This window comes from Geotrypetes seraphini, chromosome 1 (assembly GCF_902459505.1).
Source record: "Geotrypetes seraphini chromosome 1, aGeoSer1.1, whole genome shotgun sequence".
NCBI lineage: Eukaryota > Metazoa > Chordata > Amphibia > Gymnophiona > Dermophiidae > Geotrypetes > Geotrypetes seraphini.
This window is the reverse complement of record NC_047084.1, coordinates 78,794,410-78,821,838: the sequence shown is the minus strand read 5'-3', so window position 1 is coordinate 78,821,838 and position 27,429 is coordinate 78,794,410. Positions and strand designations below refer to the sequence as shown.

The 27,429-nt window shown below is 40.5% G+C and overlaps 1 protein-coding gene across 4 annotated transcripts in view; it reads left to right on the top strand.

The window, feature by feature from the left end:
- Positions 1-27,429, top strand: part of WDR7 (WD repeat domain 7) — a 606,257-nt gene that overhangs the window by 505,084 nt on the left and 73,744 nt on the right. For all 4 annotated transcript variants that reach the window (XM_033933907.1, XM_033933932.1, XM_033933915.1 and 1 more), the window contains one exon: positions 7,337-7,436. In XM_033933907.1, coding sequence (XP_033789798.1) covers positions 7,337-7,436 — 100 coding nt within the window. The remainder of the gene's footprint in view (positions 1-7,336; positions 7,437-27,429) is intronic.

Sequence of the window (27,429 nt, the reverse complement as noted above, 5' to 3'; positions counted from 1 at the left end):
TAAAATCTGTACAACTCTGTAGGTCAAAGCCAGTAGCAACAAAGGCCTTAGCCTAATATGCCACAAAGCTGCCATATTATCAGGGGTCCCACAAAGGTTACCTTGTTTTGCCCATCTAGGGCTGCTTCAGGGAACTAGCAGCAAAAAATATATTAAGTAAATCAAAAATCATTCAAGAGACACTGAAGTCTTGCCAGTATCTATAACAGCACGTGTTCATAAACGCTCAAAAAATGGCAGGTTGGCGTTCCTGGTGACTAAAGAATGACATGGGGTTGAGTACCCACAGTTAACAGCAGGGCCCGTAGGAACAGGGGCAAACTTGGCTCTGTGCCATTCTCTAAAAACTTGACACTCTTAGACAATTGTCAACTGAATTCAAAGATTAAGGGCTAGATGCACAAAGCAAACCGATCGTGTACCGATCAGTTTGTGACCCCTTTGCGACCAGGTTTCCCAGGTTGTTAAATCTGGCCCTTAAAAAAAAAAAACTACAGAAGTTGCTTTTGGATTTAAATGAATTACTGTGAAATAACTTAATTTGTGTCTTGTCTTCCTTTGAATCTTGTATGTTGATCAGATTCTTATCATCTGCAACATCCTTCCATCATGTGCCCAGCTGCTCCAGCCAGTGGCATAGCAAGGGCGACTTGCACCTGGGGCAGTGGCACCCCTCTCCTGCCTTCGTTCCCGCCCCCCCCACCGCCCGTGCCCCTTACCCATGCCGAAGTTAAAAAGATACAAGCAGTGAAGAACTTGCTGCCCATGTCGACTTCAGAGCTCTCTCTGACATCACTTCCTCCTGGACGTGACATCAGAGAAAGCGCCGAAGACGACGCGGGCAGAAAGTTCGTTGCTACTCACGCCAGAGTTAAAAAGGTATGGAAAAGGGGCACGGCAAGGGGAGGAGGAAGGGTGCCGGCGCCCCGAGATACACCGTGCCTGGGATGGACCACTCCCCTCGCATCCCCCTTACTACTCCACTGACTCCATCTTACTGTTACTACAACAGATTAATCCATCATTGCTGACATCAAGGAACATGTCCAACATTTAATAGACACTTATTTTCCTGTTCATCCACTGCACGGTTTAGGTTCTCTTCTACACCCAGGTGATGTAAAAACATAGGCAACTGAATCTTTGGAAAGGTTGACTCTTTGGGAATGGAAGACTCTATTTGTGATATATAAACAGTTGTACAGAATATTGTCCTTTTCTATACTTTAATGAAAATATTTAAATATAAAATATAGAGTCTACAGGGATGGGACGGGGACAGAGCTCACAGGGATGGAGATGGGGTCTTCAGGGATGGGACAGAGCCCATGGAGATGGGGTAAGGATGGGAACAGAGCCTACAAGGACAAACTTTGACCCGTGTTATTCTCAACTGGTGACATCATCCATTAATAAAAGCTCCTGATTTTTATAACATTGGATTCCTCAAACTTTAAGCCTTACTTCTGCAGTGGGAGATCTATGCATAGAGCTTGTGTATTGGTTGGAGCACCTTCAAGAGGGTGATACAAGACCAAGAATTGTTATTCTAAAGTTTTTAAGCTTTGCAATAGGAGATACTATGATGTAAAACTTTTGCATCAATGTGCACTATGCTTCACCCTTCAGAGCATTCCCTCTACATTGTTATACCCACCATTTTCTCAATTATGGCCCCCCCCCCCAAAACCTGGAATTTGTTACCTACGCAATTGAGGGAAGAAAATTTTTTAGATAGATTCAAGGGAAAATTAAAAGGTTTTTTGTTCAAAGAAGCATTTGAATCTTAAAATTTCAGAAGAAAAGCTACTTTTAATGCCATTAGAGGCTTTCAACTGTTTTAACCCTACCTGATGTTGTTTCCTTCTATGTTCTCCTTTTCTGTTGCCATTGTATCTCTTCCCACATGCCTTTTCAATCATGATGTTGTATAATTGCTGTCCTGTTTAGGACTTTGTTCATCAAAACATGTTGTTCGTCTTTCCCCTTTTTTAAATTGTATATCGCTTAGAAATCTTGATAAGCGATCTAATCAAATTTTACTTAAAATTAAGGTACAACTGTATTCTGCTAAGATCTAAGATAGTTCCCCTTCTTGTTGGTGCCTGAATCAACTGCTTCATGATGTAGCTATTTATTTGACTAGAAATTTTACCCCCTAGCATTTCCTGAAGTGACATTTAGCCAGTCAATATTGAGGTCACAATTTAGCAGCAGTTTTTTTTTTTATTATTATTGGTTTTGGTAATTGAAATCACACATTATTGTAGTATTGCCAGATTTGCTAGCTTCCTACTCTGTGTTAATATTTCATCATTTATCTACATACTCTAGCTTGGCAAATGATAATACATACATCTTTTCCTTCACACATGGCATTTTAACTCACTGCTAGCTGTCTAAACTGATATTATATTAAACTTTAAAGCAGTAAATTTAAATGCTAAACCATACTCTAAAATGCCTTTGTTAAATAAGCAGGGAAACTTTAAAAGAGACACTGAAATTACCAATTTAAACCCAAGCCTACCTCTCCCCAAGTTTGAAATCAATTTCCCAGCAGGTAAATACTCTCTATTCTAAGACTGCCAGTGCCTATTGCATAAATTAGTATATCTGCCAGATGTGCCTACACTTTTAAATGGAAGAGCTTTTCCAACCGATGTGTCTTATATAGCTATGACCCTCTCTGCTATTGCCATAATGCCATCTTCTGTATTATCTAGGACTTAAAATGTTCTCCAATGTACATCTCAGCATTTTCTTGTGCTACCATGTTCTGATTGATAGAATCCCCGTTTCCTAGAGTCCTTTGACTTCCCAATTCATAAAAAAAAAGGCTTCTTTGTTTCAAGCAATCTTTGAAGAAGCTGCCTGTGTCATGGAACCTTAATATTACATACAAAGCCACCATTGAATTGAATGGAATCTGCTACACTCAGGAATGTTATTTTTCTTGTAATGATAACCTCATCTAGAAGAATATGTGATCTTCAAGCCTTAGTTTCCTATGAGCCTTATACTCAATTTCATCATGATAGGGTAACTCTTCAAACTCATCCCAAGTTCTTACCCAAATTGGTAACAATTTTCCATTTTACAAGCAAGTAGTGCTTCCTATATTCTATTCAAAGTATCATAAAATTCCACATGAGAGAGCCATCTATGATATGTTTGAGGCTTGTGCTGATGAGGACAGCTTGCAGGGATGGGGCAGGGCCAGAACTCGTAGGGACAGGATGGTGATGGAGATAGGTCCCGCAGGGATGAGTACAAATTTGTCCCCGTGCCATTCTCTACCCTGGTGTGTTGGTGGTGTGTGAGGTCCAGTTGCCCATCAGGAAATTATTGCAGGGTTAGGAAAGGGAAAAGATATGTGGCAGCTATTAAAAAAAAATTATTTTCCTTTAGTACAAGAGCAGGGATTGGTTCACACTGATAGAATGGGAAATACAGTCTGTTCTTGTTATTCGTGATAGTATGGTTACTGGGAAAGTTTGCAAACTGCAAAATCATAAATAATGAAGAGCTGCATCTATGGGAAAATAGAGGTCAGGTTCCAGCAGTACATTTTGCACCGCAAAATCACGTAACGTTAATAATGGATCCTATAGGAAAAATAGGGCTAGGTTCCTGCATGGCATAGCATTTGACAAAAACCATAGTAGAACATTTAGAATGCTGCAAACATATTTTTTATTTGCAGTAATGCTGGTAGAAGTAGCATTTTAAAACAAAAAAATTGTACACATCAGTGCTAAAAAATAAATCAGTAATGTACTATACAACATTGCACTACTACAGTAAGCAATTAGTCTGCTTATCAACCAATGCAATGCACTATGGTTTTCTCACCATTAGAAGTACAGTAACACTGTTGAACAAAAACATTACACACAGCAGTACTGAAAAATAAATATAGTAATGTACTGTACAGTATTGCACTACCATAGTAAGCAATTAGGACCCCTTTTACAAAGCTACGATAGTGATTCTCTTGTGACAAATGCACCAAAGCCCATAGGAATTGAATGAACTTTGGTACATTAGCTGCACTGGGACATGCTATTGGCCTTTCTCAAAGGGGCCCTTAGTGTGCTCACCATTGGGATAAAATGGTTCAGAGGTACTGTAGAGGATGCTATAGTGTAGACTGGGAAACAACACTGCCGTTATGAAAACATTGCTTGACAAAAAACCAGCTTTACGGAAATACACTCAAGGTGAACTTCTGTCAGATCAACCACTGGAGAGGGAGAAGCTTGCAGCTCCAGAATGACAGTAGAAGATGAAGACATTGATGTTGATAGGTCAACCTCAGCCTAATCAACCTCTGGCGCATGAGTGGAAGCTGTCAGGTTGACCTCTGACGCATCAACTACTGGAGAGGGACAGGTGTGCATCTCCAGAATGACAGTATCTGTAGAAGATGAAGATGTGAGTGCTGGTAAGTCAACTTCAGCCTGATCAACCTCTGGCACATGAGTTGAGATTGGCAAGTCAACTTCTGTCACATCAACCTCTAGCACAACTTGTTGATTGAAAAAACTGTGTCGGCCTTGTCTGCATAACTTTCCTTCTCAAGTCCTTAAGTGTCTCAGCATAAGGGGCAAACACAGAGCTTGTCAGATGCTTGAATTTTAGACTGCGCTCCAGCATGGGATAACATTCCTCCATGTCACTGAACAGTTTTTCCAGCGTTGATGCTATTTTTGCTGATGTGAGAGGCATGATTTTTTGAATGTTTGACGCCTCTCCATCATCATTGTCTCTGATGCCTTGTGGCACCATCTCATCCAAATCTTCATTGCTGGGCTCTATGGCACTCTCTTCTAATATTTCTTCCACATCTTCACATATCATGTCCTCAAAGCCTTCTCTGCTGATTTTTGAACACAGCGCATAATTGTTTCAAAATTTCTATTTGTGCTTTCTGAAACACCTTCAAAGCCCTCAAAGTTTCTTATACAGTCTGGCCAATATTTTTTCAACAATTGTTCAGTGTTGCCTGTTTGATGCCATCTCAGGCTATGCCAACATAGTCTATGTCATTGTGTATTGTCACTGTCTTCCACTGTACAGCTGTTGCATATAGTGGCTCTTGAAAGCTTTTACTCCTGATCAAGGGGCTAGATAATGGATGTTGTGTTAGGAGGCATGAAGAAAACTTCAACATCAGGGTGTGCATTTTCCAGGTCTTGCCGACAGTGTACTGATCCATTATCCAAATCAGCATTAACTTAAATGCAAGGTTTGTGTGGTGGAGATAATGTTCAACTTCTGGAACAAAACAGTTGTTGAACCGATCTCAAAATAACACGGACGTCATCCAAGTTTTGCGGTGCCAGTTCCAATTCTTTCCTTTAAGTACATAAAGATTTTGGGCTCTGTAGACATAAGAGGCTTGCATTTTAAATCACCATTGGCATTGATACACAGTAGCAGTGTGGTACGATCTTTAAATGCCTGAATCCTGGGGCTTTTGCTTCCATTTCCTTTATATATGTCTGTTTCCCAGTCTGCTTGTAAAGCAAGCCAGTCTCAACCACATTGAAGACCTTCTCTGGCACATATCCCTTTTCTTCAATTACACTTAACAGGTATGTCTTAAATTGTTCGATAGCTTCATTGTCAGCTGAACCCGTCTCCCTGGAAAGGCATTATGATTATTACTCCTATAGAGGAATTTTTGATAGGTCCCTGGAGAGGCTTACATTTTTTTAGTGCTCACAGAAAAGGGTTTCACGTTTTCCTGCCCCTGGGTAAATGTCTCTGACTTTCATCATAAGAACATAAAATTCCCATACTAGGACAGACCAAAGGTCCATCAAGCCCAGTATCCTGTTTCCAACAGTGACCAACCCAGGTCCCAAGCACTTAGCTAGATCCCAAGTAGCAAAACAGATTCTATGCTGCTTATCCTAGGAATAAGCAGTGGATTTCCCCAAGCCATCTCAATAGTGGCCTGTGGACTATTATTTTAGGAAATTATCCAAACTTTTTTAAATCCCGCTAAGCTAACTGATTCCACCACTTTCTCTGTCAACAATATTGTCCACTGTACTTTTTTTCTCATTCACCATTTGCATTATCCACAAATTTAGCCGCTTCCCCATCTTTTCCATTGACTGATTGTGAATCACAGATTTATTTTGGAACTTTCCATTGCAGCTTCACGAAGAGACCGACAAATATCTTCCTCTTTTTGCTGAATGGATCAGATTGTGGATTCATAGCAGAAACAGACTTGCCCAGAACGAAGCCTGTATAAAACATGTATTTTGTTACTCAGACATACGACATGCTTCTTTCTCTTTGGAGCTGTACCTGCAGATGCTTGTAACTCTCTCTTGATGCTTGGTGGCCATTCTCTTTGGAGCTTTACCTGCAGATGCTTATAAGTCACTCTCATAGACTTGTAACTCACTCTCTCTACACTTAGTAACCATTTCTGGAAGCAAAGCCAAAATTGTGAACTGAAAGTGAAAGGAAACAAAGCATTTTTCTAAGGTTGGAGGTCCACAAATATGCAAATACATGGCGCAAATGGCGAATAGTGGTCACAGTGCATGCAACCATGGATAAATAAAACTATGAATCAGGAATACTTGAATAACAAGAACAGACTGTATTTAATTCCTGATATAGCCAATGGCTGAAGATTACCACAGTAGTATGTAATTTTTTTTTCTGTCAGTATGTACTTTTGTACTCTGCAATAATTTACATGCCATTAGTTCCTGCAGCAAGAGAAATGATTTTTTTGCTCATGCCCAGAAGCTTAACACAGTATATTAACGCTCTGTTTGCAACATCAAATCCTGTGTGCACATTCTCATTCTCTCTCTCTCTCTCTCTCTCTCTATATATATATACATGTATATGTGTGTATCTATTTATGTATATATAGAGAAAGAGAGAAAATTTCATAAGCTGTTCAATAGCTACATTTGTGCTTTAGCCCAAAAATAGAATTCTGTAAAATTTCCCACCCTAGATATATGTAAAGGTATGTGCTTAGAGCTTAAACATGTATAAGTTTACCTTAGGACAGAGTTAGGGAAGTATGAATTTAGAGCCATTCTTTTGAAAATGTAACTTGATGCATGGGGTAAGTTTCCAAACTGAAGTTACATGCAAACTTTTGAAAGAATTCTTAAGCATCTACTTAAGAAACACCATAAAAATATAGATATATGTATATGTTGTACTATAGAAAGTGAGTTTTTTTAAATAAATGATGTAAACACAAATTAATATAAACATAACATATTTCCATGCATTTATAGCAAGAAGGCCAGGCTTCTCCTGCTTAATGTTGTGATATTTAATTCAGGTTCTACACGGTCAGCTATTGTGAGCGGAGTCATAGAATAGCAGTTGGAGCTCGCCATGGTTCAGTGGCCCTGTACGACATCCGGACTGGAAAATGTCAGGTAAATAAATCATTGTGACTTCCTCTTTATAACATGTGCAAGTTATTGAAAAGAAAGAGACTAGCTCTGCACCAGTTGACATACTGATCTGCTGGAACATTATGGATAATGGTAAGGGGATCAATAGTTTAATGAAGGACTCAAAGGATATAGAGTCCTACTGTCTTCATTCACTGGAACTGAAGGGCTGCCATAGTTTGGGGAAGTAAGAGCTCAAAGTAAGGTGTTACTTTACTATGTCTATTCTTCGAAAAATATTATTCTGGTTTAATTGTTATGTGCAGGAAATGTTCTGGTCAGTGTTCTCTATTAATATAACCTTATACACCAATTTCATGTTTTAAACCTTTAGAAATCAAATGTATTTCTATTAACAGAATCTGCACAGTAGCATAATGTGAATGTTACTGCAGTATGATGCTCTGCTTTGCTAAAACTAGTCAGGAGTAGAGATGAGATTCTTGCAATGTAAGAGTAGTGATAACTAGATGCTAACAGTGTAATAACATGTTGGAGGAATATATTTATAGTAGTATTACTTCACTGATGTGATTTTTTTCAATCTGTGGAAAAACCAGAATACCTTTTATTCACTTATTCTTTGAATTTGTTAATATACACATGAGTTGTCAGAGCATTGGAAAAAATATAGTTTAAATATTTTCAGGAAAATGATAGAATGTGGTATTCAAGTTTTACTGACAATGAATCTTCTGATTTAAAAAGTGTCTGAGGTACTTGTTTTTTGTTCTGTTCCTTTGATAAAACTGTTTATTTGCATTCTGCAGATTTAATAATGTGTTATTCTGTTTTACAAAGCATACGAGTCCTGACAAGTGGGTTAAATCCCCCCCCCCACCCAAATCATGACCTGTTGCAGAAGGAATCAATATGTTTTCTTCAGCTCCATCTTCTTCCTTAGTGGGCTGTACTGTCTGTCTTCATGAAGGTGTCTTTCTGATCTGCTCTGAGAAGTTTTTATTATTTGGAGGAGGGGGGGTTTCATCTGATTTTGAGGCTTGTGGTGCTTAAGAGTTCCCAGTGACCCTGGGACAACTAAGCCAGTTTGGGAGAGGATGCAGACCCTCTGACAAGCTGTCTGCTGTTGGCAGGGAAGCTATAAAGGAACCTGCCTAGCCAGCTTGCACTACCAGTTAAGGAGCTCGGGAATCGCTCCCCTGAGAGTAGGCTTGCCCCTGATTTATCAGGCACTTCAGCGCAGGTGGTTCAGAGGGGCTTTGTTTGGTGCTAGTTATGTTTTCCTCCCCCTGTTGTGCACGGGTTCGTGGGCGTCTGATATCTCAGTTCAGTGTCGGCCCAACTTGCAACCCAAAGATTGAAGAGTCCTGGACCGAGGATTTGCATGTTTGAGGCAAGGGTTCTCTCCACTATTCAGCTGCAACAAGAACTGAAGCAGGCAATAGCACCAGCACAGCACAGTGAGTATAGCCATTATAGCCTATAGGAAAATCGGGAGGGGGTGTCTCTAAAAGCCAGTTTTGGAGGTTTATGGGGCTAGATATAGGGTCTCCCACCTCCAAAAACCCTTTCCCTGATTTTTTTCCTATGCCAATTTTTGATGACAAAATGCTGTGCATGAGCAAGGGTCATTGACGCCATTTGTGAAAGCTTCAGGTTTGAAAATAATTATACATGCAAAATGACACCAGCGCAAGGTTTTAAAAATTATAACCAAGATTTATTGAATTATTGTTTCTATTTTTCCATTATTAGATCAAAAGCCTCAGCATAATTAATGCTTACGGTTGCGCTAATGGGAGATCGTCAGAGGTGCCAAATACTGGCCTTCTCACAACGGTCTCGTTTTACTAGTTCCAAATTTCCTATTATATGCTGTTGGCTTTTCGTGACATCATCATCATAATCAACCAATAACAATCCTATGGGTGGTCTTAAAGTTGGACAAAGAAACATTCCTCCACATTTAAAAGTTAGACAAAGTTTCAGAAAATTACTTTTGATTTCTGAATTAACATTAACATATTCAAAAGAATTCTACAATTATTAACAGGGTGCTGAGAAATTCTCAACCTCTCCCTAAATTGACAGTAACTTTAGTCTGGAAGAGGAAAGCTGACAGCTTTATGTTACACACAGTGATAAGCATGGGCTTCCAATGCCCCCCCTTCCTATGCTGGAGACTGACTCTAATTATTTCCAGATGTTGTGATCAGGATTTTTCCTTAGTGTTTCTTCAGGTTTAAAATATATAAAATATGTTTTTTCAAAGCAACACAGTCATACACTTCATTTATACTTTGCTTCATTCACTCTTTGCTTGGCCAAGCTTTTCCATTCAATAAATCATAATTTTCATTCAAAACTACATCCAATTCAGTTTGAGACACGTTATCCTTCTTTACCAGTCTAAAGCAAGCCCATGTGGTATTAATTAACACCACGAGGCTGGGAGCGGGAAAAACTCAGAGAGGACAAAGAAGACAGAAACTAGTCACTGGTAAACACAAAGAACCCAAAATGGATTCCATGTAATCCTGATTTCCACCATGATTTGGCTCAACAGCAAAGTACATACACAGATATTATTATGCTTTCCCTTATATTAATCCTTAGTGTGTTTTTCTCTGGCCTTAGCTACATTATATTTAAATTTTTATTCACCTGTTTTTCCGTACGCTTCTATTTGGGCGTGGTCCTTAACTGACACAGATGTTTGTCTAACTAGAATTACCCAGAATCATACGAAAAACTGGCCTTTTGTAGAAAAAAACTCCACAAAAAATACTGCACTTATCATGTCCTAACATCCATTCCCATTTCCGTCCCAAAACCAGCACCCCCTGCTGGCCACGAGCCACTACTCAGTGCAGCAGCCATCTTGAATTTCTCAATTTTATTTTTAAAAAGCCACAGTCTGCCTCAAAACACCTCAATTTTTCTTAAAATCATTTATCATGGACTCCTCAGACCTTTTTATTCCTGTATCATACTCTGTTTGCACTGTATGGTTGACTGAGCAGCGTTCATGCGCCATGTACCATGGCGCAATTGAAGGAGTGAAGGCCCTGGACTTAGTCCCCTCTGGTACCTCTAGGGCTTGGGAGTTGCAGAGGGTTCATTTGCCAGAAAGGAAATCCTTCCTGGAGCCCTTGCAAAATGATTTGGCAAAATGCAAGCGCATGAACGTTGGAGAGCCCAAGAGACAACAAAGCGAGCCCCTGAAAGGGTCTTCTGGGCTTCCTACTCAGGGCTTTACCCCTGATTTTATGAGTCTTATGTGGACTACTTATTTAAATTGTTGGAGTCCACCTGCTCCCACAGAAGGCACACCTGTGACTGTGCAAGAGGGTCTGGCCTCTCATAGCGCGCTTCCCCCAGAGAAGGTTTCTGATTCAGAAACCAGAAGACCAGCCAGAGAAGGACTGGGGAGACAAGGGGTCAGAGTCCATGCCTTTACTGCCCAAGAATGAATCTTCACTTTTAGGAGATTTGGAATCGCAAACAGAGGTGGCTTGTCAGAAGACGATAGTAGCCTTTGATCATGAGGATGACCTGTCAGTCCACTGCCTCTTTAAGTTTACAGTATTGCTGGAAGTTATGAATTCTGTGTGGGAATTAAATGTGGAACCTCCGCAGACCTCAGCTACACGGTGATCTGTTATGGATGGCTCTAAGACTCAGTCTGCATTTTTTCCTTTGCATCCTGACATTACTTTGCTAGTAATGGAGTACTGGGAGACCCTGGAGGTCTCCTTGTGGGTTGCTAGGACAATGTTCTAGTTGTATCCCTTAGCTCCTGAATTTTAGCAGCTGTTTATTGTGCCTTGGTAGCACAGGTTTCTAAACATACTTCCCTCCCTAATGAGGAGGTATAATTTTAAAGGATGGACAGGGTCGCAGGGTAGATGTCCTTAAAAATTAGGTTGAGGCCTTGGCTTTGGGACTCAATGTGGCTGTAGTAGCCTCATGCATGGCTAACACTTGTCATTCATTGTGACAATGGCTCCAGGGGAATTCCCCCCTGGATTTAACAGAGGGTGTTTTATAATTATGTTTTCCATAATGGCTCAGACGCGTATGTCTGTCCAGAATTGGAGATCTTCTCATGCTAGTCAGATATTCTGAATACAATACCATATTATTATTACAAATTTAATTGAGAGTATGCAAACTCCATATATGTTAGTGCTGGTGGCACTCAGATAGGTGGCTTGGTTGTTCCACCTTGTTTTATATGCTATGTTTTGATTAACATTGTTCGTTATACATGTTACAGAGCAGAATGGAAGTGTCTTGTTAGAGAAGTTCCCCGTACCCCTCTTTTTTAGGTTTCCTATTGTAGTGATTATCAAATGCATTAGTACAAACTAGAGAATGACATGGTGGCTGTTACCTACGGCTAGCCACAGGTAACCCACCGAAACGGTGGGGTAAAAGAAAGTGCTTACTGCGGGTATGGGGACAAGGCCATCCACCGCCACATGGAGTGGTGAATGGCCTTGTCTCCGCAGTTAATGGAGGGAACGTGCATGGTCACAGATCACATACAGCCCCCTCCATCCCGATCGCCATCACATCTATCTATCTCTCTCCCTCCTTCCTACCTACCAATCACCGCTGCATCTATCTCTCTCCCTCTCTTCCCCTTACCTTCGTGGCACGTTTTAATTTAATTAGTTCAAGCAGCCCAAGCCTGAAGTCGCATGTGTCTGCGGAAGCTTCTCCTCTGATACAACTTCCAGTTCCATCAGAGGAGAAGCTTTCGCAGCTGCACTTGACTTCAGGTTCGGGCTGCTTGAACAAATTAAATTAAAACGTGCCACGAAGGTAAGGGGAAGGGAGAGAGATGCACGGACTGCGCAAGGGGTGCTGAAGGGGGGTGGAGAGAGGGAAGGGGATGGAAATGAACAGACACTGAAGGAAGGTGGAAGAGGGGTGGTGGAAAGGAACAGGTGCTGAAGGGAAGTGGGGAGAAGACCCTGAAGGGAAATGTGGAACAGAGTGGGGACAACACGTTGAAGGGAAGTGGGGAACAGAGAGTGGGGCGAACACGCTGGAAGGGAAGAAGACAGAGATGCCAGACTATGGGGGGAGCAGAGGGAAGAAGATGGATGCTAGACCAATGAGGGGGGGAGGAAGAGAGGTACAGTAACAGAGCAAATGGAAGAGGCAGAGAGAAGGCGTACAGTGGATGGAAGGAATTGAATGAGGAGAAAATGAGGAAAGCAGAAACCAGACAATATTCTTTTTTTTTTTTTTTTTAGGATAAAATAGTATATTAGTTGTGCTGATAAAAATTTATAAACAAAGCCCTGCCAGCTGAACATCTCTTTTTCTAGTTCAGTAGCCAGAACTTTGATTTATAAAATGACAATTCTACAGAATATTGTTTCTTTTTATACTTTAAGAAAATAAGTTCAGTATAAAACTATTCAAGACTTGTGTGGATGGGATCAGATGGTTTGCGGGACGGGGACTGAGCTGACTGGGACTGAGCTCGTGGGGACAGGGACAAGCTTACAGGGACGGGGTGGAGACGGGAGACAAATTTTTTCCCCATGTCATTCTTTAGTACAAACTAAAGAGAAGGCAGTACAGCCCACTGAGGAAGGAGACAGCTGAAGAAAAAGTATTGATTCTTTCTGCAACAGCTCACAACGCAAAGTGAGTCGATCGCAGAGCCCATCCTGGGCTCCGTTATAGACTCATTTTGCCTTGGCGATCTACCGGGCCGATCAGCCTTCCTCTCCCCGATGTCAATTCTGCCGTCGGAGAGGAAGTTCAGGCCAGCCAATCGCTGCCTGGCTGGGCCGGAACTTCCTCTCTGACAGCAGAAATGACGTCGGGGAGAGGAATGCTGGTCGGCCCGATGCAGGGAGAGCTTGGGGCAGCGGCGGCGGCTTTGGGGCCTGTTACCCGATGGCGGCGGTGGCTTGGGGGCCTGTTCCCCGATGGTGGCAGCAGTGGCTTGGATGAGGGCAGGGAGAAAGAAAAAAAGGGGGCAGGCAGGGAGAAAGAAAGGAAACAGAAAAAAAGAAAGGGGGCATGAAGAGAGAAAAAAAGAAAGGGAGGCAGGGAGAAAGAAAGGGCAGGGAGAGAGGAAGAAAAAGTTGGGGGAGGGAATGAGGTCTGGAGGAGAGGAAGCATACAGGCTGAAAGAAGGGAAGAAAGATTGGATGCACAGTCAGAAGAAGAAAGTGCAACCAGAGACTCATGAAATCACCAGACAACAAGGTAGGAAAAATTATTTTATTTTAAATTTAGTGATCAAAATGTGTCTGAATTTATATCTGCAGTCTATATTTTATACTATGGTCCCCTTTTACTAAACCGCAATAGAGGTTTTTAGCGCAGGGAGCCTATGAGCGTCAAGAGCAGCGCTGGGTATTTTAGCGCAGCTCCCTGCGCTAAAAACTGCTATTGTGATTTGGTAAAAAGGGCGGGGGGTATATTTGTCTATTTTTGTATGGTTGTTACTGAGATGACAGTGCATAGAGTCATTTGCCTTGACCTCTTTGAAAAAACCCCAGAATAGGAATGATAATTAACATTTTCTCAGCGTACAGTGTGCTTTGTGTTTTTATTTTCAATTTTATTGTTAGTAGATCATTTTGACTTGGTCATTTTAAAAGTAGCTCACAAGCCCAAAAAGTGTGGGCACCCCTGCCATAGGTCAACACTGCACAAATAAAAAAACTTCACTGCTGCCTAACAGAAATAAAAAAACTAGATGACTGCTAATAAACTACAGCTCAATGCATCAAAAACAGAGCTTCTCTGGATACACAAGGACACCTGCGCATACCCCCACCCATCTCTTTCTTGGGGAAATGACTTCCTCACAGCCAAAGACAATATCCGCAGCCTAGGAGTGATTTTCGACTCAAACCTGTTGCTCTCAGATCAGGTATCAAAATTAGTGTCTTCATCCTTCTATTACCTCCGCCAACTAAAGTGCATCCGTGCCTATTTTTCAGAAAGCGATTTTGCCCAGCTACTATATGCGTTTGTATTATCCCGCCTAGATTACTGCAGCGCTCTACTAGTGGGCCTATCAGCAAAAACACTCTCCCGTCTTCAAAGGATGCAAAACGCTGCAATCCGACTCCTAAAACAACCTGGGCTTCCGCGACCATGTCACCCCTGCACTAATTTCCATGCACTGGCTGCCTATCCAAAAGCGAAGCGCTTTTAAAGCCTCGGTGTTAGCCTTCAAAACTTTCCACAAGATGACACCAAACTACATAGCATCAAAACTACAAATTTATGTCCCAAACTAATCACTGAGATTCCAAACAGAAAAACAGCTGATCCTGCCACCTGGCCGTTCACTCAAGTCTGAAACAGCCAGAAGTCGCTCTTATTCTCATTACTTACCTAAATTATGGCACACCATCCCCCCATCCATTAGATCTCTAGACAGTCTTTGGAAGTTCAGGAAAACCATGAAAACCTTCCTCTTTACAAACCCAGCTCCTTAACGACCCACGTCCATATCCCTGACGGATGGACTGCAAATACACCAATCGGAATCTCACTAAAACTCGCTTGCCACCACAAATATAACCATAATTAGTACCACATTCTCAAACAATCAAAGATGAACCCACCTGCTAAGAAAAACTCCTTTACCTCCATGTCCATTAAATCTGTATTTTAAGTCTGTATGTTATGTCCACACTGTAAATGCTGAAATCTAAACCCCTTTGTCTATACTGTAAATGCTGTAAACTCTGTATTTCTCACTAAAGCATGTCCTACCCATACTATGAATGTACTCTTGTAACCCGTTCTGGGCTCCTTTGGGAGGACGTGCTAAATAAATGACTAAATAAATGTCTTTCTCAATAACAGACTATGGACTTTTTCTCCAGGAACTTGTCCAAACCTTTCTTAAAACCAGCTATGCTATCCGCTCTTATCACATCCTCTAGTAACGCGTTTCCCTGTAATTTCATCGAATGTCCCCTAGTCTTTGTAATTTTTGATGGAGTGAAAAATCTATCCACTTGTACCCATTCTACTCCACTCAGGATTTTGTAGACTTCAATCATATCTCCCCTCAGCCGTCTCTTTTCCCAAGTTGAAGAGCTCTAACCATTTTAGTCTTTCCTCATACGAGAGGAGTTCCATCCCCTTTACCATCTTGGTCGCTCTTCTTTGAACATTTTCTAGCGCCACTATATCTTTCTTGAGATAAGGAGACCAGAATTGAATGCAATACTCCAATGTTGCACCATGGAGCGATTCAGGAGCATTATGGCATTCTTAGTTTTGTTAACCATCCCTTTTTTAATAATTCCCAGCATCCTGTTTACTTTTTTGGCTGCTGCCGCCACACATCGGGCAGAAGGTTTCATTGTATTGTCTACAATGACACCCATATCCTTTTCTCGGGCACTAACCCCCAAGGTGGCCCCTAGCATCCGGTAACTGTTCTTCAGGTTATTCTTCCCAATGTGCATCACTTTGCATTTGTCCACATTAAACTTCTCTGCCACTTGGATGCCCAGTCTTCCAATTTCCTAAGGTCCGCCTGTAATTTTTCACAATCCACATGCGTTTTAACAACTTTGAACAGTTTAATGTCATCTGCAAATTTAATCATCTAACTCGTCGTTCCAATTTCCAGATCATTTATAAATAAATTAAATAGCACCAGTTCCAGTACAGACCCCTGTGGCACTCCACTGTTTCCTCTCCTCCATTGAGAAAAATGACCATTTAACCTTACTTCTGTTTTCTATCTGATAACCAATTCCTAATCCACAACTTAACTTTGCCACCTATCCCATGACTCTTTAATTTTCTCAGGAGCCTCTCGTGAGGAACTTTATCAAAAGTTTTCTGAAAATCTAGATACACTATATCAACCGGCTCACCTTTATCTTCAACAGCTCTTATGGTAACTGTACCACATACTAAACTAGAGGACAACATCAATCACCTACATTACACATCATTATTTCAGTATTCAATATAAGGGTAATTGTATAACAGAGCATCTGGTATAAGGTCCTACTTTGGTACAGCTTTATAAAATACTAACATAAGCAGTAGAAATGGTGCCTTTCCTTGTTATCAAAGAAATGAATCCAGAGACAGATGGGTTATCACTACCTACTAGCAGGTGGAGATACTGAACTCTTTTATAAGATGGTGAACAGCCCAGATAATCAGTATTTTCATCTGTCTCAGCAGCTGGCAGACGGTATCTCTGCAGCTCCAGGATCTGGGCTCCTGTTCTGGTGGTTTGTGTTCATTTGAGCTGGGGGTTTTAGGCTGAGCTGATGCCTCTCTGGATGACATCTGGTGGTACAGGATCCCTGCTCTCCCCCTCCTGTAGTGCTCGCTCCTTCCTCACCGTAAAAAAAAAAATTTGATCTACCCTTTTAAGTGAGGAGTTCCAGGGATCCAGGCAGCTTTGCCTCAGCCCAAATCTGTGATGCATGAAATCCCTCAGAGGGGGTTGCAACATTACCAAAATCCAGCGAGTGCACATGGCAGGCACTGTGCAGATGCTGTGAGTACCTCCTTTAAGGTTTTTTCTGCTATCAGGTCTAACCATGGCTTTTCCTTTCACTTTCATTTTAAGGGCTAATTTGCTTCCTGCCATGTTTATTCAGCACTGGGCTGTGGATTCTGGTTGGGTGGCAGTGAAGAGCAGTTTTATTGCCACTGCAGCATTCTTTCAATATGGTGGGTCTGAGTGCTTCCTGCACTGATCTTGGCACACTGTAGTCTGCATCTGTCAGGGAGTGCTCCGGTATCCATTTTGTATTCTTGGGGTTCAGAGGCAGCATCGGGTTCGGCTCTGCTATCGGATCTACCACAATCTTGGTTTCACAGTCATCCTTGTCTGCTGCCTCAGCTACTTTGCCTGCTCATGGTTTTCCATTTTCCCTTGAATTTGTCCTGCTCCTGCATCAGGCCTTTTTTAAGCAGAGGTCTCAGGATGCAGGGATGAGTACACAGGAGGCTGCCAGTTCCTCTCTCTTGGACTCTGTTAAGCAACAGCACTTGGACTCGCCAGCTATTTTGCTACCTCTCTCCTCCATCTCCCTTGTAATCGGAAGGGACTCTTTCAGCAGCCCTTCTCCATTTGGGGATCCTTGAAGGGCTGGAGGAGGGAGAGCTTCCTGTGGATGAAACCAATGATCTTATGGCTGCCCATATTTCACAAGGAGGAATTGCCTGTGTTTATTATGCAGGCTTTGGAGGTGTTGAACATCTCTACTCCGGGGGTTCCAACTCCTGCAGCTGTCAATTCTAGAACAGCTAGTACCCAGAAGCCTCCTGGCTCCCTTTTGGTCCATGAGGCAATTCAGGAATTGATTTCTGCACAATGGTATACCCTGGATGCTATTCTGCGGGAGTTCAGGGCCATGGCTGACCTTCCCTCCACCTTCACATGTTCATCAGAAAAAGTTGTATGGATCTGCCTTTGAATTCCACGGCCCCAAAATTTGGAATAGTCTACCACAGTACCTGCATCAATCAAACTCACATTACCACTTCAGGAAAATGCTGAAGACATATCTCTTCTCTTGTTAAGCCTGTAAATTCACTGTTCGTATTAATTGTTCTGTAATCTTATTGTAAACTGCATTGAATCCTTGTTGAAATTTTTGCAGTGTATGAGAAACTGTATGATACGATGTGGCCAGGATATATCCTCTTGCTCCTGAGGACCTGCACAAGCATCAGCTTTCTAAAGTGGATGCATTGATCACAACAGTGACTAAGATGACCACCCTCTTGATAGAAGCAGTTGCTGCTCTGAAGGACAGGCAGGATCACAAGTTGGAGTCCATCCTGAAGTTGGCATTTGAGGTAGCTGGTTTTACCTTGCAAGCATTGCTCTGTGGCACCTATGCTGCCAGGGCTACTTTGTCATGGCTACAGAGGGTGGCAGATTCCTGTCCTAATTCTAATTCTTCATTTTCTGGTGCCTTCCCGTCCATGGAAATGAGATTGATGTATCTGACCTTATACAATTTGGTTAGGGCATCAGCAAAGCAGATGTCATTGGCTGTCTCTGCCCAGCATTTATTGTGACTTTGTCATTGGTCAGCTTCCAAGCAGAGGCTGAATAAGCTTCCCTTTCCCCCAGAACAGAGATGTTCATCACCACCAAAGCCTTTATAATAAACACAGGCAGTTCCTCCCTGTGAAACATATGGGCAGCCATAGGATCATTGGCCTCATCCACAGGAAGCTCTCCTACAACCTTTCCTACTCCTACAACCCTTTCAGGGAAGCTGCTCTTTGGGGAGGATCTGGAAAGGTTAGTTTAAGATCTTGGTGATTCCAAGATGCAGACACTGCCTGAGGTTAAGCCTAGGGGAGCTTTTCAGGGTGGTCCTTCAAGACCCCATTTCAGGGAGTCCAAGAAATATGATCCTAGGAGGACATCGACTTTTCAAAGACCACGATATCAACAGAAGCAGTCGTTTCAGTCAGACAGGTGGTACTCACTAGCTCAGCCTTCCAAATCCTTTCTTGCCTCCAGAGCTTCCAAATGACACCCTGCTGGTCTGCTCCCCTCTCCTGAGGGCTGGGGGCCATCTTTCCATCTTTTTCAGGAAATGGGCCAAAGTTACATCAGACCAATGAGTGCTGGACATTATCAAAGATGAATACAAGTTAGAGTCCTCTCTCCTGTTGCAGATTTTTTTTTTCTTGGACTCCCCCTGCAGATATTCTGTGAATTGGCAGGCATTTCAGGATACTCTCCATTCTTTGTGATACTTGGGGGCAGTGGTACCCATCCCAGAGACCAAGAGAGATGGATGCTGCTATGTCATCTATTTTGTAGTTCCCAAGAGGAGTGGTACCTTCCAACTGGTTCTCAACCTCGCAGATGAATAGGTCTCTGATGGAAGGACCTTTCAAATCTTCCCCTTGCTGTCTTCTGCATCTTTTTATCTCTCCTTCACCTCTGGATGTGTCATTTGCACCCCTCACCCATGGCCCAGCTACTCTCCCCTCTCTCTGAACCCACCATCCCTGCTGTACCTCAGCACCTTCACCAGTGGCAGTAGCGATGTATGTTTGCTGCCTGCACAAGCCTTGTAGGCTTCCCTCTGCCACATCCCACCAGAGAGAAAATAGAAAGTAACGACAGCGACCAGAACTGCAAACAGTATTAGAGGTGCAGTCATACCATAGAGCAATACAAGGGCATTATAACATTTTCATCTTTGTTTTCCATTCCTTTCCTGATAATCCTAACATTCTATTTGCTTTCTTAGCTGCTGCCACACATTGAGCTGAGGGTTTAAACGTATCCTCAACAATGACACCTAGATCCCTTTTCTTGGCAGTGACTCCTAACATAGAACCTAGCATCACATAGTTATAGTTGAGGTTCCTCTTTCCCACATGCATCACTTTACACTTGCTCAAATTAAATGTCATCTGCCAATTTGACACCCAGTCTCACAAGGTCCTCTTGCAATTTTTCACAATCCTCTTGTGATTTAACAACTTTGGACAACTTTGTATCATCAGCAAATTTAATTATCTCACTAGTTATTCCTATCTCTAGATCATTGATAAATATGTTAAAAAGCAGTGGACCCAGTACAGACCCCTAGGGAACCCCACTATTTATAATCAAAACCAAAACTCTATACCAGTTAGAAATTGTATCACTCAAAATATAAGCTGGATCAGTGCATTAGAATCAACAGAAGCAACACAGAAACAATTGTTCAAGGATGAAAAACCTCAGACCCCTGTGGGAAAAACTTCTTTTAACTTAAGAGGATTGGTTAGTGTCACTTGCAAAAAAAAAATAAACTCCTGTCCACCTGTGTTATAGCTGCTAAATTTTAAAGAGCTGCATTTGTTACTGCAGTCAAAATTACATTCAAAAGTGCATTAAGAATATAACATACGAATAGCCTTACTGGGTCAGACCAATGGTCTATCAAGCCTAGTCCAAGTCACTAGTATCAGGCCAAAATCCAAAGAGTAGCAACATTTCATGCTACCGATCAGGGCAAACAGAGGCAGAATGCTTCTTAAAGTGCTGACATTTAAAAGTGCTTCTCAAAGTACTGGTCAAATGTTCACGTAACCAAATGTAAACGCTGCTTTCAAACAGTTCTTAAATGCTGATATGGAACATTGTATCAACAAAACTACAAAAACTAATTTGTGGCTCGTATGCAGGCTGTGTGTCACAATCTTATCTCTGGCAGCTTCTTTTCCTGCCCCATCCAACGTTGGCCAAATAGCATTTTGCCAAAAGGCTGCTTCAGAGATTGGGAGGGATAGTTTGAAAAATGGCACCTGTAGTGCTCAATGCCCATGCCATTCAGAATATTGACCATTTAATCCTACTCTCTGTTTTCTGTATGTCAACCAGTTATTAATCCATAATAGGATATTACCTCCTATCTCATGACTTTTTAATTTCTTCTGAAGTCTTTCATAAGGTACTTTGTCAAATGCCTTTTGAAAATCCAAATACACAATATCAGTCAGCTCACATTTATCCACATGTTCATAAACTGTTCTGAGCTCTCCTGGGAGAACAGTATAGAAAAATGAATAAATAAATTTATCCCTTCAAAGAAATGCATTATATTGGTGGGGCAAGATTTCCTATGTTGGCTTTCTCTCATTAATCCATGCTTATGTATATGTTCTGTCATTTTGTTCTTTATAATAGTCTCTACCATTTTGTCCGGCAGCAACGTCAGTCTCACCGGTCTATAATTTCACGGATCACCTCTGGAACCCTTTTTAAATATCAGCGTCACGTTGGCCACCCTCCTGTCTTCTGGTACTATACTGGATTTTAGAGAAAAATTACTAACAATAGCTCCTCAAGTTCATTTTTCAATTCTATCAGCACTCTGGGATGTATACCATCCAATCCAGGCAATTTTCTACTGTTCACTTTGTCAAATTGACCCATTACATCATCCAGTGTTACAGAGATTTGTTTGAGTTTCTCTGATTCATCAAAATTGAATATCATTTCTGGCACTGGAATCTCCCCCACATCTTCCTTGGTGAAAACCGAAACAAAGAATTTATTTAATCTCTCCGGTATGTCCTTGTCTTCCCTAAGAGCTCCTTTTATCCCTTGGTCATCTAGTAGTCCAACTGATTCTCTTCCCAATGTCTTGCTTTTAATATACCTAAAAAAGATTTTACTGTGAGTTTTTGCTTCCAGCACAATCTTGTTTTTCAAGGTCTGTCTTCGCCTTTCTTATTAAGCAGCTTGCATTTGATTTGACATTCCTTTTGTTGTTTACAGTTATTTTCATTTGGATCCTTCTTCCACTTTCTGAAGGATTCTCTTTTAGCTCTAATAGCTTCCTTCAACTCACTTATTAACCAAGGCAGCTGCCATTTGGTCTTCCTTCCTCCTTTTTTAATACATGCAATATATCAAGTTCAAGTTTATTAATAAAATTTGATAAATCGCCTATTAGAATCACTAAGCGATGTACAAATCAAAAATATAGTAAGATAAAAGAGGTACACATTTAACAATATTCTTATGTCGTAAACAAACGTGAGATTGGGAAGGAAAGGATAAAAGTTACAATTTTCAATTGGGGTAGAAGAAGGGAAAAAACAAAAGGAAAAGGGAAGTAAGCCACAGCATTCATAGGAATCTAACTCTACATTTAAATATTAAAAGCGTCTTTAGATAAATAGGATTTTAAAAGTTTTTTAAATGTTAAAATATCTTTTTCGTTACGAATGTATTGTGGAAGGGCATTCCACCATAGGGAACCCATCACGGAGAATATGTCTGCTCTTCTTGTACCAATGATTTTCAGGGAGGGGACTGAAAGAAGGTTCTGGCCAGCAGAACAAAGTGAGCATTGGGAATTGTAAGGTATTAAGAGTCTAGATATGAATTGGGGTTCGTCGGAGGCCAAAGTTTTGAAGATGAGCAATATTATTTTGAAGGTGATTCTGTGACTAATTGGGAGCCAATGAGAATCTATCAGTAGTGGAGAGACATGGTCATATTTCCTGGCATTATATATTAGTTTAATAGCGGTATTTTGGATCAATTGTAATCTCCTTTTTTCTTTCTGTGAGATATTAAGAAAAAGTGCATTGCAATAATCGAGTTTTGCTATTACCAGAGAATGGATTAGTATCTTAATGGAATTAGGGCTCAGGAATTTGGATAAAGACCTAATAAGACGTAGTTTGAAAAATCAGTTTTTAATAGTGAGAGAAATATGATCATGATAGGTAAATTTTTCATCGATTACTACTCCAAGGATTTTAACTGAAGGGACTAAGTTTAGTGTAGTGTTATTGAGGGAAAATGAATTTAGCAGAGTTATATCTTTTCTCCAAGTAAATAGTACAGATTTAGTCTTCTTTATGTTGAGAGCTAGTTTATTTGAATTAAGCCAGGTATGTATTATTTCCAGTTTGTGGTTAATGGATTTGATTTCTTTATCACATTTTGGATCTAAGGGATGTATAAGTTGAATATCATCAGCATAGGCGAATGGGGTGAAGCCAATGGATTGGCAAATGCTTAGCAGTGGGGAAAGAAATAGGTTAAACAAAAGAGGAGACAAGATGGATCCTTGAGGGATACCGAATGTAGAGGAATAAGTTTTGGACATATCATTATTGAACTTAACGGAAGAAGTGCGGTTAGTGAGATATGAAGTTAGCCAATTTAGGACATTGTCTGTAATGCCTAATGATTCTAGTCTACGTAACAGTAAGTCATGATCTATGGTGTCAAAAGCTGCTGAGATATCTAGAGAGAAAAGAATGACGGATTTGTGATGGTCCAAATGATATTGAATGTTTGAAGTTAATCCTATTAGTGAATATTCTGTGTTATGAAATTTTCAAAAACCTGTTTGGTTTGGGTGTAGTGCATTAGTGCTCTCTATGAAGTCAGAGAGTTGATTAAATATGACTTTCTCTGTTAATTTCCCCAAGAATGGCAAGTTAGCTATTGGCCGATAGTTTGTAGAATCATTTATGCTAATTTTGTGATCTTTAATGACAGGGGTAATAATAGCGGTTTTCCAGAGGGAAGGGACAGTGGCTGTGATTAGACCCTCCTGAATTAGTGAGTGGATAAAAGGTCCAAAATGGGAAAAATATTTTTTTAAATAGTAAGGTGGAATGACCTCAGATCCGGAATTCTTCAGGTTGACTTGTTGAAGAAGAGATTCTATATCAGTAATTGAGGGGATTTTGAAATTTGAACATCTAGCTGTTGGTACGGATTTTGTTTGGCTTGTACTAATTGGATTGCTTGTTATGTTTGAGGTAAAAGAATTACGAATATTGTTAATTTTTTGAGTAAAAGCATCAGCTAAGTCTTGTGCTGTTAATGTAGATTTGTGAGTAGTGTTATTTATTTTATTTTTTGAATCTATTGTTTTTAGAATATTGAATAAGGTGGAAGAATTTTTGGCTTTATCAATTTTATTGGAGTAATATGTCTTTTTTGCTTGATTGATTTTATCTTTGTACAGTATAACGTTATCCTTATAAATTTGGAGATTAGATTGAGTTTTATTATGTCTCCATTTTCGCTCTAATGAACGTAGTTGTTGTTTTAGCAAACGGAGTTCGCCCGAGAACCAAGGATTTGATAATTTACGGACTGAAATGATTTTAGTAGTTAGTGGAGCTTTGTTATCTAAGAGAGATGACAAAGATTGGTTCCATGTAGTTAAGAGGTTTTCTGTGGAATTAGAAGAAGGAGTAAGAATAGTTGGATCAAGAAAGGAAGTTATGTCTATGTTATCTAGTTTGGAATAGTCTCGGAAAGAAATGGTTTTTGTTTTTGGGTGCTGATTGGGATAGTCTTGACTTGCTTAGTTCCAGGGAAAGAGAGATGAAATAGTGGTCCGACCAGGGAACGGGAATAGTAGTCAGATCAGAAAGAGTAAGATGGTGAGATAGTGGGGCAAAAATCATGTCTAAAGTATGGTTTGCAATGTGGGTTGGTTCTTCTATTTTTGGGTATATGTTAAGAGGGATTAGAGTATTGAGTAAATCTTTGGTATATGAATCAGTGATATTATCAAAGTGAATGTTGAAGTCGCCCAAAATAAGGGGAATGGTTGTTGTAGAACAAAAGTCAGTTAAGATGTCTTGAAGGAGAGCAAATTTATTTTGTCCTAGGGGAGGAGGCACGTAAAGTAGTAAAAAGTTGAGTTTATTGTTGGAGTTGCATTTAAGATGAAGGTATTCGATAGTAGCGTCTGGGCTCACAGGATGGTATTTTTGAATAACATCCACGCCTGATGTATATTTTGAGCTTTGCAGCTACTCCTCTAGGTTTCTTTTTTAGCATTCTCCTCATGTTATCATAGTCTCCCTTTTTAAAGTTAAGTGCTACTGTATTGGATTTCCTGTGCAAAATTATTCCATGTATTATATCAAATCTGAACAAACAAACCAAAAAAATTAAGATACCACAATCCAAAATAAAAATATAGAACCAAAAGTGGATCTTATTAACTTTTAGGAAAAATAAGAGATAGTGATAGTAAAAAATATTTATTAATTAATAAATCAGCCCCAAGGATTTTGGGGAAAGGATCTCAGATAGGTTGCTAATACGTACAAGTCAGCTGGCGTAGCCATTCAACCAGAGCAACCATATTCTAATCATTGATCCTCCTCCATAAATCTTTGAATGTGGAAAATTGCAAATCTTTAAGTGTGAAAAATGATTAAATAGTTTATTAAATAATTTTTAAATAGTTTTTCTATATGCTTTATCAATACTTTTTTATTTTTAAAAAATTGTAATTATTGCTAGGTTCCAAGGCCACTTATCTTGTATTGGTGATTCTTACGGGCCTGTTTTGTCCTTCGCTTCCTCAGAGAATTTACCTCATGAAAAATTGTCATTTCTTTAATAAGACATTAACTATTTTTTCTGAGGCCCTCCAAGTACCTACAAATCCAAAATGTGGCCCTGCAAAGAGTTGGAGTTTGAGACCACTGGTCAGAAATGCCTACGACAGACAAAAATACACATTGTTATCACTCATCTAACATTCCAAACTTCCACACCCATAGAACTTCTTACTGGGGCAACTGAAAAAAACAAAAGCATCAACTTAACAGCAGTATAGCAAAAATTAAATGAAAATAAATAAAACGGGGAACAAATAAACTGCTCAATTTAGGAAAAGGGGAGGGGGAAACTTATAAGCCCTCAAATGAAGCATAACTCACTCTTACATCGGAGTGTAGAACCTTTTCTTACCTAAGACAAAAACTGCTAATCAAACTTAATATTCAAAAACGCTGTTCTTAACAAGGCTACTAAGTTTGAAACATCTATCTAAACTTCACTTTCTGCATGTTGCACTGCTTTCAGCTGTGTATAGCTGAAATTATCAAAAGCAATTAAGGAAAGATTTATAAATTATAAAGAGTTTTACCTCATGCAAAATTGTGATTTAGATTCTAATCTAAAGTATCAACTGCAATAGACAAGATTTTGGTGTAGTGCTCTAGGCTTTTATTGTAGAGGGGAGAATCAATATCCCACTTGTACCTGGAAAACTTGTGCTTTAAGTGTCCGGTGGTCACATCTTCATCCGCCTTCAGCTCCCACCTCCTCCAGCACCGGACACAGCCACCATCTTACATCAAGCAGTCACCGCCAGGAGAGATGCCGAATTTCGTGAGAGTTCACGAGATAACGTACACACACAAGCTGCACTGCCTCCAGTGGTTCCCTTACGTACTGGAACGTTGCCTGCCTCACTGCTGTAACCTCACACAAGCGTTTTCCTGCATCAATATGCAGTTGTTCTCTCCACTCCTCCTCACAATCACCTACAGACGCAGGAAAGCGCTTGCATGAGGTTACAGCAATGAGATGGACAACATTCCAGAACAAATGGATAATGAGAGCCTCAAAATAGTACCTGGCGGGCTGCATGCAGTCTGTGGACCACAAGTTTGAGACCACTGGTCTAGAGGAAATAGGTTCCTATGCCAACCAGTTTAAACATTACTCCTCCTTAACTTTAGAAACAGCAAAACATTTCAGAAAGTTTCCCATGCCACAACCTCAGGGTACTGAGGGTGTAGCATTAACCACTGCACCACACACACTCAGATAGCAAACCACATGTCAATTCAGAAGCCAAGCTTATATCCTCTTGATTCATAAGCAGTCATTTCTGTGGGCTAAATTTCAAACATGTACCTTCAACACTTGTCCAGTTCTTCTTTTGGCCTCTGTATTCCTCAATCAAAGCACATGGAAAAAAAATTATACATATATATATATATATGTATATATATATATATATATATATGTATATATATATATATATTTATATATAGCATACTAAACCTATTTTTTTGGTATAAAGAGGACTCCTCTTAGATAATAATGGAAAAATGAAGTTTAATAATGCATTATTCAAGCAAAGCACATGATAAAATCTATTGCATACTAAACCTCATTCCCAAAACTTAAGATGAGAAACCCTACTCACAATGGCTGTGCCTCAGAGTAAGTAGACATGTTTGACGCACAATCTTGACATCATTGTGACATCAATATGCACCTAGATGGCAGATTGTCACTAAAAAAAATAGGAATATGTGCTGGCGTACCTGACCATACTAGGGATTTGAACCCATGGCCTGTGGAAGATGGAAGCAATGCCTTTAACCACTGAGCCACATGTGCTTCCTTTTAGGCAGGGGTTCCTGTCATGTGAGATGATATCTTAGGAGATTATAGCTATCTCAGGGTAAAATTAAGTTTCCCTCTGGACCCTGGAAAGGGCAGAGTGCAAATGTAAATGGCAAAGTCCACAACCCATACTCTCTTATGAGACCAAAAAGAAGCTGTTAAGGGACTGGGGGGGTAGATTTGAACCCATGACCTGTGGCAGATGGAAGAAGTGCTTTTGACCACTGAGCTACAGGATCTTCCTTTTAGGAACATTATGTCATCTAGGTGCATATTGATGATGTCACAATGATGTCAAGATTGTGCATCAGACAT